Consider the following 14,138-nt stretch of genomic DNA (forward strand, 5'->3'; position numbering starts at 1 on the left):
GTATATTTCTTCTGTGTATTCTTGCCACCTCTTCTTAATATCTTCTGCTTCTGTTAGCTATCCATACTATTTCTGTCCTTTATTGTGTCCATCTTTGCATGAAATGTTCCCTTGGTATCTCTAATTTTCTTAAAGAGATCTTTAGTCTTTCCCATTCTATTGTTTTCCTGTATTTGTTTGCACTGACCACTGAGGAAGGCTTTCTTACGTCTCCTTGCTAGTCTTTTGAACTCTGCATTCAGCTTTCCTTTTCTCCTTTGCCTTTAGCTTCTCTTCTTTTCTCAGTTATTTGTAAGGAAGGCCTCCTCAGACAACCGTTTCGCCTTTATGCATTTCTTTTCATTTTTTGCATTTCCCACCAGCTGTCGGAAGAGACTGAATCCGCTCAGTAGTAGGCACCGCCCACCTCTTTTTTTTACTGATTAGCTTCGGTTCCTAGAGTGGGAACGGGATGATTTCTGGGAGGGATGCCGGATTAGCGGAGCTTCCTCCCGCAGCTCGCGGAGGCTTTCCTGAGGCTGTAGAAGACGGAAATCCAGAGTCAAGAGTCTGGGTTTCCGCCCGGAGGGCTCTTCCCGCCGCTCCCGGAAGCTGCGCTCGCTGCCCGGGTAACGGGTCCCGGCGGCTGAAGCGGCTGAGTTGCAGATATGGATCTGGAGGAGGCGGTGAGAAGTCCGGCTGCTGCGCGACCAGGCGACGGGGCGGGAGAGCCGTGAGGCTGAGGAGAAGGCGCCGGAGGACGCCAGCTGGCTGTGGAGGCGCTCTGGTCTCGAAGTGGGGCGGGTCAGAAAGGGATGGAGCTGGCGGGCCGCGGGTACCCGCGTGGTGCGGGAGACAGGCTGGAGCTGCTGGCTTGTTGAGGTTGTGAGTGGAGACGGGGTGAGGTGTTGATCGAGAGGGCTGTGTTTTAGGGGGAGGATGAATTTGTAGGTTTTGTGAGGTGGCCGCCCTCGTGGCTCACCTCCTCTAGACTGGACCACCCGCAGGTTCCCTTTGATGTTGGAGGTTGGGCGAGGGAGGCCGGGGGCTGGAACCAGAATGCCCCCCAAGTAACCCCTGTAACCCCAAGTAACGTCACATCTCCCAGCACCTAGTCTTTGGGAATCGTCGTCTCGGCCTTGCGTAGGGAGGGCCAAATTCGGGTGTGAGGGCACGACCAAGATTTCACTAGTTACCAGTATGGAAGAAGTGAAGTGAAGTCGCTCAGTCGTGTCCGAGTCTTTGCGACCCCATGGACTGTAGCCCACCAGGCTCCTCCATCCATGGGATTCTCCTGGCAAGAGTACTGGAGTGGGTTGCCATTGACCTGCTTTTGAAATCAATTGGCTGTGCGTTTTGCTAGTCTTTGATGAGAATCCCTTGGACTGCACGGAGATCCAACCAGTCCATCCTAACGGAAATCAATCCTGAATATTCACTGGAAGGACTGATGCTGAAGCTGAAACTCCAATACATTGGCCACCTGATGCAAAGAACTGACTCATTTGAAAAGACCCTGGTGCTGGGAAAGATCCAAGGCTGGAGGAGAAGTGGAGGACAGAGGATGAGATGGTTGGATGGCATCACCAACTCAATGGACATGAGTTTGAGTAAACTCCAAGAGTTGGTGATGGACAGGGAGGCCTGGCATGCTGCAGTCCATGGGGTCACAAAGTCAGACACGACTGAGCGACTGAACTGAACTGAACTGATGGTGTTAGAGGAATATTGGTTAATTAGATAAATGATAATATGATTTCACACACCAAAGAGCTGAGAATTGATTATTCAGTGCCAGTCTATGTATGTACAGAAGCATCATGGTGATAGAAGGCTTTTCTCATTGTAGGTGCTCAATAAATGTCTCTTGAATGATGGTTAACGGTGTGTAGATGCTGGGTTAATGAAATGAACAACTAGAACTCACCATGAGCCTGTAGAGTTATGAGTAGGGATCTTGTCTGTTTTGCTCAACGTCACATCTCCAGCACCTAGTTAAGTGTCTAGAGCATACATAGTAGGTACTCCTTGGATTGCTGAATGAGCAAATGGAAACTTGAAACAACCCTAATAAAACTCTGGTTCCTCTGTGGTGGGTTATGTGTTCTTAGTGTCCTGGAAGAAGTTCCAAATGGTATGCTGTTTCTTTTAAGTCTTCTCTATACTTAAATCTCATCATCTTTTTTCCTCACAGCATTTTCAAGTTTTATTTACTCATCTTCCCCCACCCCCCACTTTACCCCTACCATCTTTTTTCTTCCCCTTCCCACACACTGTGTTTTAGAAACATTTAATAGTTTAATTCCATTTCAAACTGCTCAGACTGAACTGCTATTCTCCTTGTTTGTAGATAATAGTCTCTTTGGTATGTTTTCTATTTTCAGTGTTTCTTTACTGATAGAGTAGAATTGCAGGGAAGCCTGTACATAGACCTGCAGGGTTTAGGTGCAGTGTGTTAAATGTGATGTTCCTTTTCTCCCACAGAGAGAGTTCAGAGAGCGCTGTTCTCAGTGTGCTGCTGTTTCTTGGGGTCTTACTGATGAAGGCAAATATTATTGTACTTCTTGCCACAATGTTACAGAAGTAAGTAACAGGTCTCATTTATGAATTTGCTTGTGCTTTAAAAATGGCAATTTCAGCCTAATATATGGCATAGTCCCCCCCCCCCCCCCCCACCACCAGATTGATCTATTTTTATTACTAAGCAATACCAAGAATATAAGTCATCCTCAAGTACTGACACAAGGGTTAAAGACTTCGTTAATTAGATTTAGGATGAACTTCTGAAACTATCTTGGGCCATGAATATAAGTGTTTTCCTGGTTCAGACTGTATGGTATATTTATTTGTAAGGGGAAATAATTAAACTTGCACTTGGAAGATGATAAATTTCTTTTCATTAGTTAATACTTACTTAAGAGTTTTTAATGTGCCATGATAGCATGGAGGTTTGGAAGATAGAATGTTGGAGGACTATTGGGAGTACTGGAAATATACATTGTTATCATTATGTCTTTGCACAGTGCCTTACACATTATGAGTATTTTCATATCCATTCATTTATTTCCTACTCTTAACAATGTGTGAGATGCACTATTATGCCTGTCTACTGGTAGGGCAAGTGGGCCTCATCAGGTGAATGAGTTTGCCAAAGTCTCATGGCTAGAAAGTGTTGAGGCAGGATTTGAACCTGAGGCTTCTGACTCGTGTTCATTTTATACCACCACACCTGCCTCTTAGGACAGAGGCTGACATCCTGTCCTGTGGGTCCTTGGTAAACGAGACTGCATTCACACAGGGAGTACGAGGTCCTCTTCTGGTCACCACCACCCTCAGGATAGGACAACATAACCACAATAATCAGAGTGTGGACAGCCTGCTGTTGAGTGGGCTAAACACACCAGGACTTTTCTCTCCGGAAGAGGATTTGCTCAAAGTCTACAGAGCCAGGAAGAGCAGATATATTTATTACCTTTGCCCTGTAGTCCTCCGGGATTTTTGAGAAAAGTGATTAACTTAGCTTGCAACTATCATTGAGACAGTCATTGTTCTTCATTCTGCTTTGCACTTGGTCACCCACAGTATTCATAAGATATGAACTCACTCAATGAAATTGTTAGGGTGATGATATATTAATTACCTCATTTGTGCTGATGGTTTCATGGATATACATACACACACATCAGATCATACACTTTAAATATGCTCAGTTTGGTCCTTTGCTTTGATGTTTGTTGAGGCATTAACAGTTTTTGGTTTTGTACCAGCAGTGCAAATGTAAACACGATGAAGCAAGATGTCTGTAATGGACTGTCATTAGCAGATGAAGACAGCATATACTTGTTTGGAGAAAGTAAACTATTAATACATTAACTAATTGCTTTCTTTTATTTGTCTTTGATAGTATTTCTATTTATTTCTGTCTGACAAAATCTGCTGCAGTCAGTTTTTAACTTGAAAGATCCTAATACCAGTATTTCCACATTTGAAAGATACCAGCTTTGTATGGAATAACCTGTCAAGAGTGGAGCGTTCTGGATGGTGGGCACCATCTTCCTACAGGCCCAGAACCTGTCTCAGTGCCTCCCGTGTGATAGAGCTGTGTGTTGCACAACCTCAGTGGTTCTCTTGGCTTTATGGCACGTTCTTCAGATAGAAAAGGATGTGACTGGTGTGGGCTTGGTGTGCCAATGTTTAAATCCACCTGGTGGGAAATGGCTGGTGAGCTGTGGTTACAACTACAGAGTGGAGGTTGCGGTATAGCTTTCTGTGTTTTTCTGCTCCTTTCATTGCCCCTCAACTTACTCTTGTATGTAATTTTCATTTTCTAGATACCCATCATCTGAAGGAAGGCCTTCTGAATTGATAAAGGAATTAGAATGTTATCTTGATTGATTTCATACAGGAAAAATATTTTGAGGTCTTAAATCTGGTCTATGTATAGACATTCTTGCAAGTATTTTGTGGATATTTAATAAAGGTGTAAGTTAAGATCGTGTGAGTTTAACAGATTTATATGATCATAAGAGCAGATTTACTGTAGAAAATGTAGAAATGATGAAGGTGAAAGCTACAATCACCAGTGAGCTCAACATACATTTCAGTAGCTTCCATTTAGTCTTTTATATGAGAGACTGTCTGTATATGAAAGGGGCAAGGGGATATGGGTGAGTACCCCCAATCTTGTGTGAATGTGTTAATTAACTGTATAAACAGCCCACAGTATAACCATTCTCTAATTAGTTACAGCTTCAGTCAGGGTATTTAGCTTTTTTTAGCTTTTAGTTATTTCGCATTTTGTCTAATTCTTGTTTTAAGCCTTCCCCCGCCATCCCTCCCCCACCCCCACCCCCACTCTTTATAGGTTTTACCTGTTTTTGTTGGGTAATTGCTTTGTTGTGTGTTCTGAGATGTCTTACGTTCTCAATGTGGCCAACCCCATCCACCAGAACGGCTTTGAATGTGATTTCTGTGGAATACAGGGAGAATGTATTCCAAAAATCCTGTTGTTAGAGGCATTTCTTTTATTTTTAATGAAAGTTGAAGATAAATTTCATTCCAAATCTCTAACTTTAGACAAATACATAGGTAGTGTACGCTGTTGGTTAAAAATCTTCACCTTTCCCCCATCACGTAGGGCTGATGCTTTTGTTAATATATTTTGGTTGTGAGAGAACCAGAATCTTAGGTCCCAGCCCTTGAGAGCACTTGGAATTGAAGACTTTGGGGTAAACTGTACTCAGCAATAAGTCATTCTAAAATCCTATCGGTCTGATTAAGAATGAAAGTAGTACTTTTATAATTTCATAAAGCTGTTTTAGAGTATGATTCAAACACGTAGAAAAGTTGGATGAAACTAATCTGTGTGTAGCTTAGGCATTGCTGACTACAATAAATACAGACATTATTTTAGTTTCAAAGTGGTTTGGGGTGGAGAAAAAAAGGTGAATAAATTTGACTTTAGGATTGGTGTCAAACAGTTAAAAACTGATTGAAAATAAAAGGTTATTCATTTGACAGTTATTTATTTAGTATGTTTAAAACTGTTCTCCGACAGCATGAATATTATCTATGGTGAAACAGATCACCAGCCCAGGTGGGATGCATGAGACAAGTGCTCGGGCCTGGTGCACTGGGAAGACCCAGAGGAATCTGGTGGAGAGGGAGGTGGGAGGGGGGATCGGGATGGGGAATACATGTAACTCCATGGCTGATTCATGTCAATGTATGACAAAACCCACTGCAATGTTGTGAAGTAATTAGCCTCCAACTAATAAAAATAAATGAAAAAAAAAGATACATACAATATGTGTGTTTAAAAATTAAGAAAATAAAGAAATGGAAAAAAGTGAAAAAAAAAAGACTGATAATAACATACTTGGAAATGAACAGAATTAAAAATTGAAAATTATTAAAAAAAATAAAAACTGTTCTCCACACAGTTTTAGGTACTAAGAAGTTTTGAATCAGAAAATAACATAAAGGCTAACCAGAGTGTTACACTTTATCTAATTTTCCCAAAATGCTACCGTCATTGGTCCTGGCATCCACAGTCTGGTTCATTACACACCCCAAAGTATGCTTGGAAATATAGTCAAGGACATGTGAAACTACCTTTGTATGGTCTTTTTTAATGGTCTGCTTCTGTTTCCTGCAGAGATCTAGGGAAGTCATAGACACTGGGGCTATTCCTAATACTAAAATACAAGCCATCAACCGGGGACTTAAAAGAAAACGAAAACTTGGTAAGCTCTTTCTTCATATGTGCTTAGTATTTTTCAATCATGTTTTCATTTTCATAATTTGGGTGTGTGCAATTGGAATTTTAAATAGATTCTAACGAAGTTGCCAGAATTTTAAGCCAAAATAGAGTTAAAGTCGATAATTATTTTTGGTAAAATTGGAAACAACTTCTTAAAGCATACCCATTTTTTATTGTTTATTGTAGATGATTTGATTTTTTAGTGGTACAACTACTATGCAAAAAATAATAATAGTCAAGGGAGTGTATTTCTTTGTATCTGTTGGCATATGTTTCTCTATTCTGTATCTGTAATCTCTCATGATTTTCTGTGCTTTTAAAGAAAATTGCTTCTTTTCTGACATGTTTCAGCTATGGAGTTGTCAGGTTAGGCAAGTTAAATATGATACTCAGCTTTCAGAAATCCATTTCTCACAGTGATTTTGAACACACCCTTTTATAATAGGGAAAATTAATTTCTTTTAAAATAACCTCAGCATGGGTGTGCTTTGAAAGGCAATCTATTTCATTAATCCAGGGAGTACATGTAATTAACCATTATTGAGAAGAATCTGAGGTGAAGTTTAGTTGATGCTTTTTATTTCTGTGACTGATTGCCTAGAGCCAGATGCTCAGGTTTGAAATTAGACTAATGATAATGGCGGACTCTTCTACCTGAGGTAGCTTTAAGGATACACACATGAAATATATAATATGTATAAATGTGGGTGAAATAACTGCATGAAATACATTGCTGATCTTAGATAAATAACAGAGAATGCCTAGATGCCAACTCATGTTCCTGTTTAAACTTTAGTAGTGACTATTTTTATTAGGCTAAAACCTGATTAATCTTAATTAAATTTAATTAGAGTAAAACCTGATTAATTTGGACTTGGCATCTAGGTAGTAAAAATTGTATAGTTTAAGCTTAAATTGCTGAAAGAACATCAGGTGTTTCAAATTAAATGTTGAGAGTCTTATATTCAACTGCTTTGTCCTTAATTTCTTCATATGTAAAGTAAGACAGTAATACCATTTATTATAGAGAGTGGGAACCCAGACTTAGAATTTAAGATACGACTTTAGTTTGTCAGAACAGGGTGCAGGAAGGAGAGAGCACACATGGCTGGCTATAGCGTGGGGAGTTTAAACTCCCTCACCTTTGGAATGCGTCAGAATTGCAGGCTTCTTATTTTACTCCTGTACAAACTAAGACCCTTTCCAGAAAGTGAGTTAGTCAGCAGAGGTGGGGAGACCTTGTGACCCTGAGGTTCGGGAGGGGCACAGGAATCCTCTGACTTTCTGCAGGGGAGAGGGCATCTTGGAGTCGTAGCAGCAGACTTCAGAAGCATATTTTTTCAAAGAGTTGCAGTATTTGTCAACCTGGGAGGGGTAAAACATAAGAGTCTTAACAGATTTGAGCATTTTCTTTTAACTGGTAGTTTTATTTAAACATGTAGCTTTGTCCATTCCTTCAAAATCTCTTAAGACTGTTTTGAGGTTGCAAGAAAATAACCTATTAATACTTAAAATACGTGGTGACTGGACCGAGTTCAATAAATCTTAGTTTCCTTGCTTTCAGTTTCACACTCTTACCTAGAACCATCTTGATAAAAGGAGAAAGCTGTTGAGCAGTTTGTTTTCTTTGTGTGTTCTTTTTGTATACCGTTTCCAGCGATCTTGGAACTTCCCCTCTTTGCTTTTTAGTTCATTCATTCTCCAAATACTCATTGTTACCTTTCTGTGTGAGGTGGAATAGAGGAGTCAGAGGGGAAACAGTGGCTGAGTGTTGAGTATCCTTTCATTTAGGTTTCTGCTGGGCATTGTTCAGTACATTTATAAAACTTGTTTTCTTTTTTCAATGTGGTGACCAACCATTTTTCTGCCCTTACATTGATATTTCAGAAAAATTAAATTTACTTTAGCATTTGTGTACAGATTTGCCATTTGTAAGAATGGAAGCTCTACTCATTTCAGGGATATGAAAAAATTCCAGTTGAAGTGTGTGAAACACAATTGTAACTGTGCAGTAGCATTACATTTAGTAAGTAAGAAACTCAGATGTCTGAAATCTGTCATTTGTCATTTAGAGAAAGGCTGGGATTGGTATGTGTGTGAAGGTTTTCAGCACATACTTTATCAACAAGCAGAAGCCTTGCAGAGCCTTGGAGTAGGCCCGGAGTTAAAGGTAAGTCCGTCTGAGTTCAGATGTTAACCTTTCATTTTGTTGTTTGAAGAACAGTAGACTTAGAGTGGAACTAAGAGTAGTAGGGTTATCAGTAATAGCATTTGGCTTATTAGAAAGAATCATTTTTCTGATGATTTTTCTTTAATCCTTTTGCAAGACCAGCAGTCCCCAAAATGTGTAAATAAGCAGTACATCCAAAAGAAAGTAAGAAAGGTTTTAGTCTTCAGATAATTAGGAAACATTAGGTTAAAGTAAAATAAATAACTTTGTCCACTTATTAGTGCCTTTTATGTGTTAATGTGCTTTTTAGTTTCCTAGGGGATGCAATGTGCAGTATTCACAATTTGAGAGTAAAATCCTCTGGTGTGTGTGGGAGGATGGGATGGGGGAAGTAGCATCCATCAGGACTTCTAGAAAATGCGCTTTGTGCAGTGATACATTAAATCAGTGGTTTTCAAACTTGAGTGTATATCAGAATCCACTTGAAAGGCTTGTTAAAACACAGATTGCTTGACCCCATTCCAGAGTTTCTGATAAGCAGGTCTGGAGTAGGGCCCAAGGATCTGCATTTCTAATAAGTTTCCAGGTGATACTGATGCTACTGGAGTCAGCTTAGTTGGAGAGAAGTTTCCATGTGTATGTGGAATGAGTGAATAGGACATCATATAGCACTATGCTCATAAATGAAAACGAGCAAAAAGCGAAGGAAGAAATATCAACTAGTGAAGTCACCAAGAAAAGATTGGTAAAGCAGCCTTTGCTATTCAAAGCAATGGATGTCTGCAGCAGGCAGGCAGAGTGACCACAGGCCAGTGCATAGCCCAAGTGGTGAGCCTTAACCTTGACAGGCATTGCTTAGGTAAGCTTGCTGGTAGCCTGCAGGTTTGTGAATCTGGTTTTTCCTGGCAGAGGTATCTGATGTATGAGTGTTTTTTAATAAATGGTTTCAGGTGGTTCCACCAAAGAGCTTCAGTAGGGTTTACACCTGTGTAGCTTTCTGTTGATACCTACTTCATTGAGATTAATCCTGAAAACCGTTTCTCTGAAATTAACCAATAAGTATGACTGTTTATCCCTGACCAGCTAAGTGGTGCAGGAATGGTGTGATGATAAGAACCCAGGCTCCAGAGTCAGAACTGACTCTAGATCCTATTCATGGGTTATTTTGGCCATGTTACTCGGTGTCTTCAGTGGTGAAATGTGAGCTAATAATTGTTTTGTAGGATTGTGTTAAAGCTTATGGATGCCTTGTGCCCAGTAGGTGATAAATAAATGGAAAAGCTGTTTTGTTTTGTTTTACTTTCACTTGGACAGAGGGTGGGAGGAGGAAGGGGGTGTCAGTAGGTCATTAAATGCAATAGCAACTTTGCTCCTAACTAGAAGTGTAGTCACATGTAAGTGACTTTCTTTCTCTGGATCTTAATTTACTTAACTTGTAAAAAGAAGGGATTCAACTAGGTGATTTTAAGGAGCTAGTTCCTTCCTTTCCTAAAATCTAAGATTAGGAAGACTATATTCAGTGCTTCTCATATACCTGATACTGAAATGATAATTCTTTCAAGGAAATTTAAGTAAGAAAGGTAAGAATACATTTAGATGGAAACAGTATGTAAAGTACAAGAGAATAGAGGTTCTGTGATCTGGATGTGCCAGTATATTTTCATCATAACCTGAAGCATTCTTGTTTCTCTTTCACATTAGAATGAAGTTTTGCATAATTTTTGGAAGCGCTACCTTCAGAAGAGCAAGCAGGCATATTGTAAAAACCCAGTTTATCCCATCAGAAGGAAAAGTACGGTAAGTCACACGTCTGACAAGTGGGACCAAAAGACATATCTGGTGAGAGATAAAAATGAAGATGAGGTTCAACCTTACCTCAGTTATGGTTTTCAGAGGAGTTTCAGTGAAGAGGTTTCATTTATAGTCCAGAAGGACAGGGTCAGTGATGTAGGCATTGAAATTAATCTTGACTTCTTATTTGACCAGTTGAAAAATAAAGAAATTTGTGGTTAAGTTTCTAAATAGAAGTTTAAAGGAGTTTCTACCATTGTACTATTTAAAACTGTTTTGCAAATGTTATTCTTTTTGTTTGGAACACCTGCTTGCTTTACCTGGCATTTCAAGATTCAGCTCATTTGTCATCTGGATGCTTCACCACCCCACCCCCATCCATCAAAGCAGTTATATTTTTAGCAGTTTGCTTTTCACTGCTTATTAAATGTGCCATGGATCATTTTGTTTGGAATAGGGGAGGATTCCACTGCTGGGAAATGCAGGTTTGATAATCTTTGATGTGTTTTATGTGTGGTTCTTACTCTCTAGGACTGAGAAGGGATTCTGACTCTGTTTGACACACATTTGTTAAGAGCTTGGAAACTTGGCCCAGTGTTTCCTTGTTTAGTTAGGGTCTCATAGGTTCCACTCGCAGAGTTTAGTGAAAGAAATGAGATGTTTAGAAATTGTAGGAATGAGAAGTTTAGAAATAGCAGGTAGAGCAGGAAAAACGATAGTTCAGTTTTACGCGTAAGTTTGAGACAGCTGTTGGACATCCAGGAAGAAATGTGGAGTCCTCAGATACACAAGTGTTCAGTTCAGGGGAGAGATCTGGACTAGAGATACAAATTTGGAAGTCGTCAGCTCACACTATAATCAAATCTAAAATACCACTGTTTGTAAGATGCACCATTATTTTTAAATACCCCCAAGAAAAAAGAAAATGCTGCAAATTAAATTGTGCCATGACGCTGACTGTAAGATATTCCTGATTTCAGGGATGTTAAAATATAGAGATGGGGGAGTGCACATTAGAATTGAAAACAGTGTACATAGTAGATGGTATTTAAAACTACAAGACCGATGACATCCCTGAGGAGCAAAGACAGAGAAGAGGACCAAGAACTGAGCTCTGCATATTCACTGGGAGGACCCTGATGCTGGGAAAGATTGAGGGCAAAAGGAGAAGGGGGCGACAGGGTGAGGTGGTTGGATGGCGTCAGTGACTCAATGGACATGAGTCTGAGCAAACTCCAGGAGATGGTAAAGGACCGGGAAGCCTGGCGTGCTGCAGTCCTTGGGGTTGCAAAGAGTCAGATACAACTTAGCAACTGAACAACAGTGAGAGGTGGAAGCAAGTGCACAGAGGGAGACGTTGCTGTAGTTGGGAGCAGGGAAGGGCGCAGAGGCCGACAGAGGGCCGAGTGTGTGGTGTGGGAGTTTCCTTAGGATTGCTTCAGTTTTCTCAGTGATCTCCATGTATCAGCCAGCTTTATGGTCGCCTGGCCCCTCGTGGGCTCTCACCTGTCAGAGGGTATGTGCTTGACAGAAGAAACAAGCGTTATCCTGTCCCTGGTTTCTTTTTTCTGTCTCATTCTCTGTGAGTTCCTTTAATATGAGCTTTATCTCCTCACAGTGAGATCCAGTTTCTGGCCTACATGACTGAGAGCGTGGCTTTTTTGACTGTGATCAGCTCCCCAAGGTCATGTCAGTTAATGAGGCCTTTAGGTAGCTAGCCAGCTGACCTTTCTAAGGGACACTCTGACCGCTTTCTCAGCGATACACTTGTGAAAAATTAAATCATGCTAAGAGATAATGTATGATTGTCAAGCCTCAGTGTGTCTGGAGTCATTATTGACACTTGATGTTTTTATTGGTGTTGATGCTAGAGCTATAGGAGAGGTGTTAGTTACAGAGAGAACTAGGCCTGTTGTGTCTGTGTGTTTCTCTGCTCGTGCTTGTTTGGCGTCCTTATCTGAGAAGCATGGCTAGGAGCTGCTGAGGAGCGAGCACGTGCAGAAGTCCGGCTCTCTTGGTCTCAGGGACCAGGCAGATGGCTGCAGATCTCTAGAGTGGCTCCTTCTCTGGTGTTTGTGATGCTCAAGCATTGTTTACAGTTTGTGGAAATGAATTATGTTGTAATTCCTATATAATCATAATTTATATTCTTTTATAAAACAGGTATTAGAAGATAATTCGAGCCATTCAGACTGGGAGAGTGAGCCTGAGCTGCTGAGTGACGTGAGTCGACTGTCTTTTGGTGAGAGTGGAGCAGAGTCTCAGCCTGATGTCCGCACTCCAAAGCCTTTCCCCATCATCAAAGCATCACACTCAGGTAAAGATGACAAACTAACACTCTGGCAATGCATCTTAGAAATAATGTAGTCCTGTCTCTTCATATTCCAAGGAAGGGAACTTGGCCTAGCAAGGAAGAATGATTTGTTGACTCATGTGGCAAGGAGAAAGGTAGACTGAATGAAATATTAGGGCAGTTTTTAAAAAGGTACATTGTTTCCTCATGAGCCTTTAGGTGTGATTTTTAAAGGGAACTAAACAGTGAGGCTTCCCAGGTGGCTTAGATGGCAAAGAATCTATCTGCAGAAGACCAGGGTTCGATCTCTGCTGGGTTGGGAAGATCCCTTGGAGAAGGGAATTTCTCCCTACTCCAGGAGCTGTTCTTGAGAATCCCATGGACAGAGGAGCCTGGCGGGCTACAGTCCCTGGGTTGTAAAGAATCAGACATGACTGAATGACTAACACTTTCACTTTTCAAGCAATAAGCAGATCCAAAAAGGAGGCTAGCTGGGGTTATAGCTCAGGGGTAGAGCATTTGACTGCAAAAAGGAGGCTAGCTCAAGTAAGATAGCTGCGGGCTCAGAATTTTAGAGAAAAGTTATAGCAGAGAACTAATAGAACTTAGCCATGTGGTAAGATAGACAGGAGTCAAAAATAAGCTGCCCAGTTTCTCTGCATAGACTAACACAGGCTGAATCAGATTACCATATTGTGTGTGTGTGTGTGTGTGTGTGCATGTGCATGTATGTCTTACTTTCTGGTTTAATTCCGTAATTTAAAATAGATAAGGAGTGTATTTAAGGTTACAGATACAGACCTTCTCCTCAGAGCATTTATTCATGATTTTAGTTGTTTCTACATTACTTTTAAAAATGAAAACAAAGAAACGTGGTGGAAAACAGAGAAAGATTTTATTATAGATTGTGAAGGTCTTGATGTGTGCTACTGGAGTTGTTTGGGAGATAGACTTCAAACCTCCTGGTGTTAGGAATTGTTGAAGTCTGCATTACGTGTGGTTAGTAAAATTTTCAACAAAACATTTCTAGTATGGACTGCTTCTTTGCAAGCCCCTCACCCTCCAGAGATTAAAAATTCCTTTTATCAGCATATCCACGTTTCTTTTTATCTTTTGTCGTTTCCTTTTTTTTTCCTTCAGCATATCTGCATTTCTTGATGGACTGCACAATGACACAGTTATCAAATAAGTTAACATTTTGTGTCCAAAGAAGTTAGAATTGTAGGATAATTGGGCAGCATGGCATGTGGGGTTTCCTTTTCCATGCCTCAGGCCACCTGACTCAAATAATCTCAGAGAACTAGGACTCTGAAACCATCCAAGCCTTTTCAGTAAGACATCATGATTGTTTACCTATGTTAGGGGTTTTTGTTTGCGTGTTTGTTTCTTAGTAAATGATGATCTTTAGAGCTTTATTTTCATTTTCCTATTAAATGTAACTATTAAAACACTCATTATTAATGCAAAACATAAAATTCAGATATTCATGGGAATTCTCTGACAGTCCAGTGGTTAGAACTCGGCACTTCCACTACTGGGGCCCAGGTTTAATCCCTCGTTAGGGAACTAAGATCCTGTAAGCTGTGTAGCCTGGCCAAAAAAAAAAACAAAAACAGATGTTCATAAAGAAAATAAAATCACGA

At 40.5% G+C, this 14,138-nt stretch overlaps 1 protein-coding gene across 4 annotated transcripts in view; it reads left to right on the plus strand.

Moving 5' to 3' along the window:
- The first annotated feature begins 583 nt into the window (after positions 1-583).
- Positions 584-14,138, plus strand: part of TAF1B (TATA-box binding protein associated factor, RNA polymerase I subunit B) — a 52,048-nt gene continuing 38,493 nt past the window's right edge. Inside the window, exons 1-6 of one of the 4 annotated variants that reach the window (XM_061154799.1) lie at positions 584-665; positions 2,464-2,562; positions 6,137-6,224; positions 8,314-8,411; positions 10,113-10,208; positions 12,366-12,519. In XM_061154799.1, the coding sequence (XP_061010782.1) occupies positions 648-665; positions 2,464-2,562; positions 6,137-6,224; positions 8,314-8,411; positions 10,113-10,208; positions 12,366-12,519 (553 nt within the window). In that variant the 5' untranslated portion in view covers positions 584-647. Of the gene's footprint in view, positions 784-2,463; positions 2,563-6,136; positions 6,225-8,313; positions 8,412-10,112; positions 10,209-12,365; positions 12,520-14,138 lie in introns of those variants that run through there. The other 3 variants (XM_061154800.1, XM_061154801.1, XM_061154802.1) reach the window with 3 other exon arrangements.

Source organism: Dama dama, chromosome 11 (assembly GCF_033118175.1).
Source record: "Dama dama isolate Ldn47 chromosome 11, ASM3311817v1, whole genome shotgun sequence".
Lineage (NCBI taxonomy): Eukaryota > Metazoa > Chordata > Mammalia > Artiodactyla > Cervidae > Dama > Dama dama.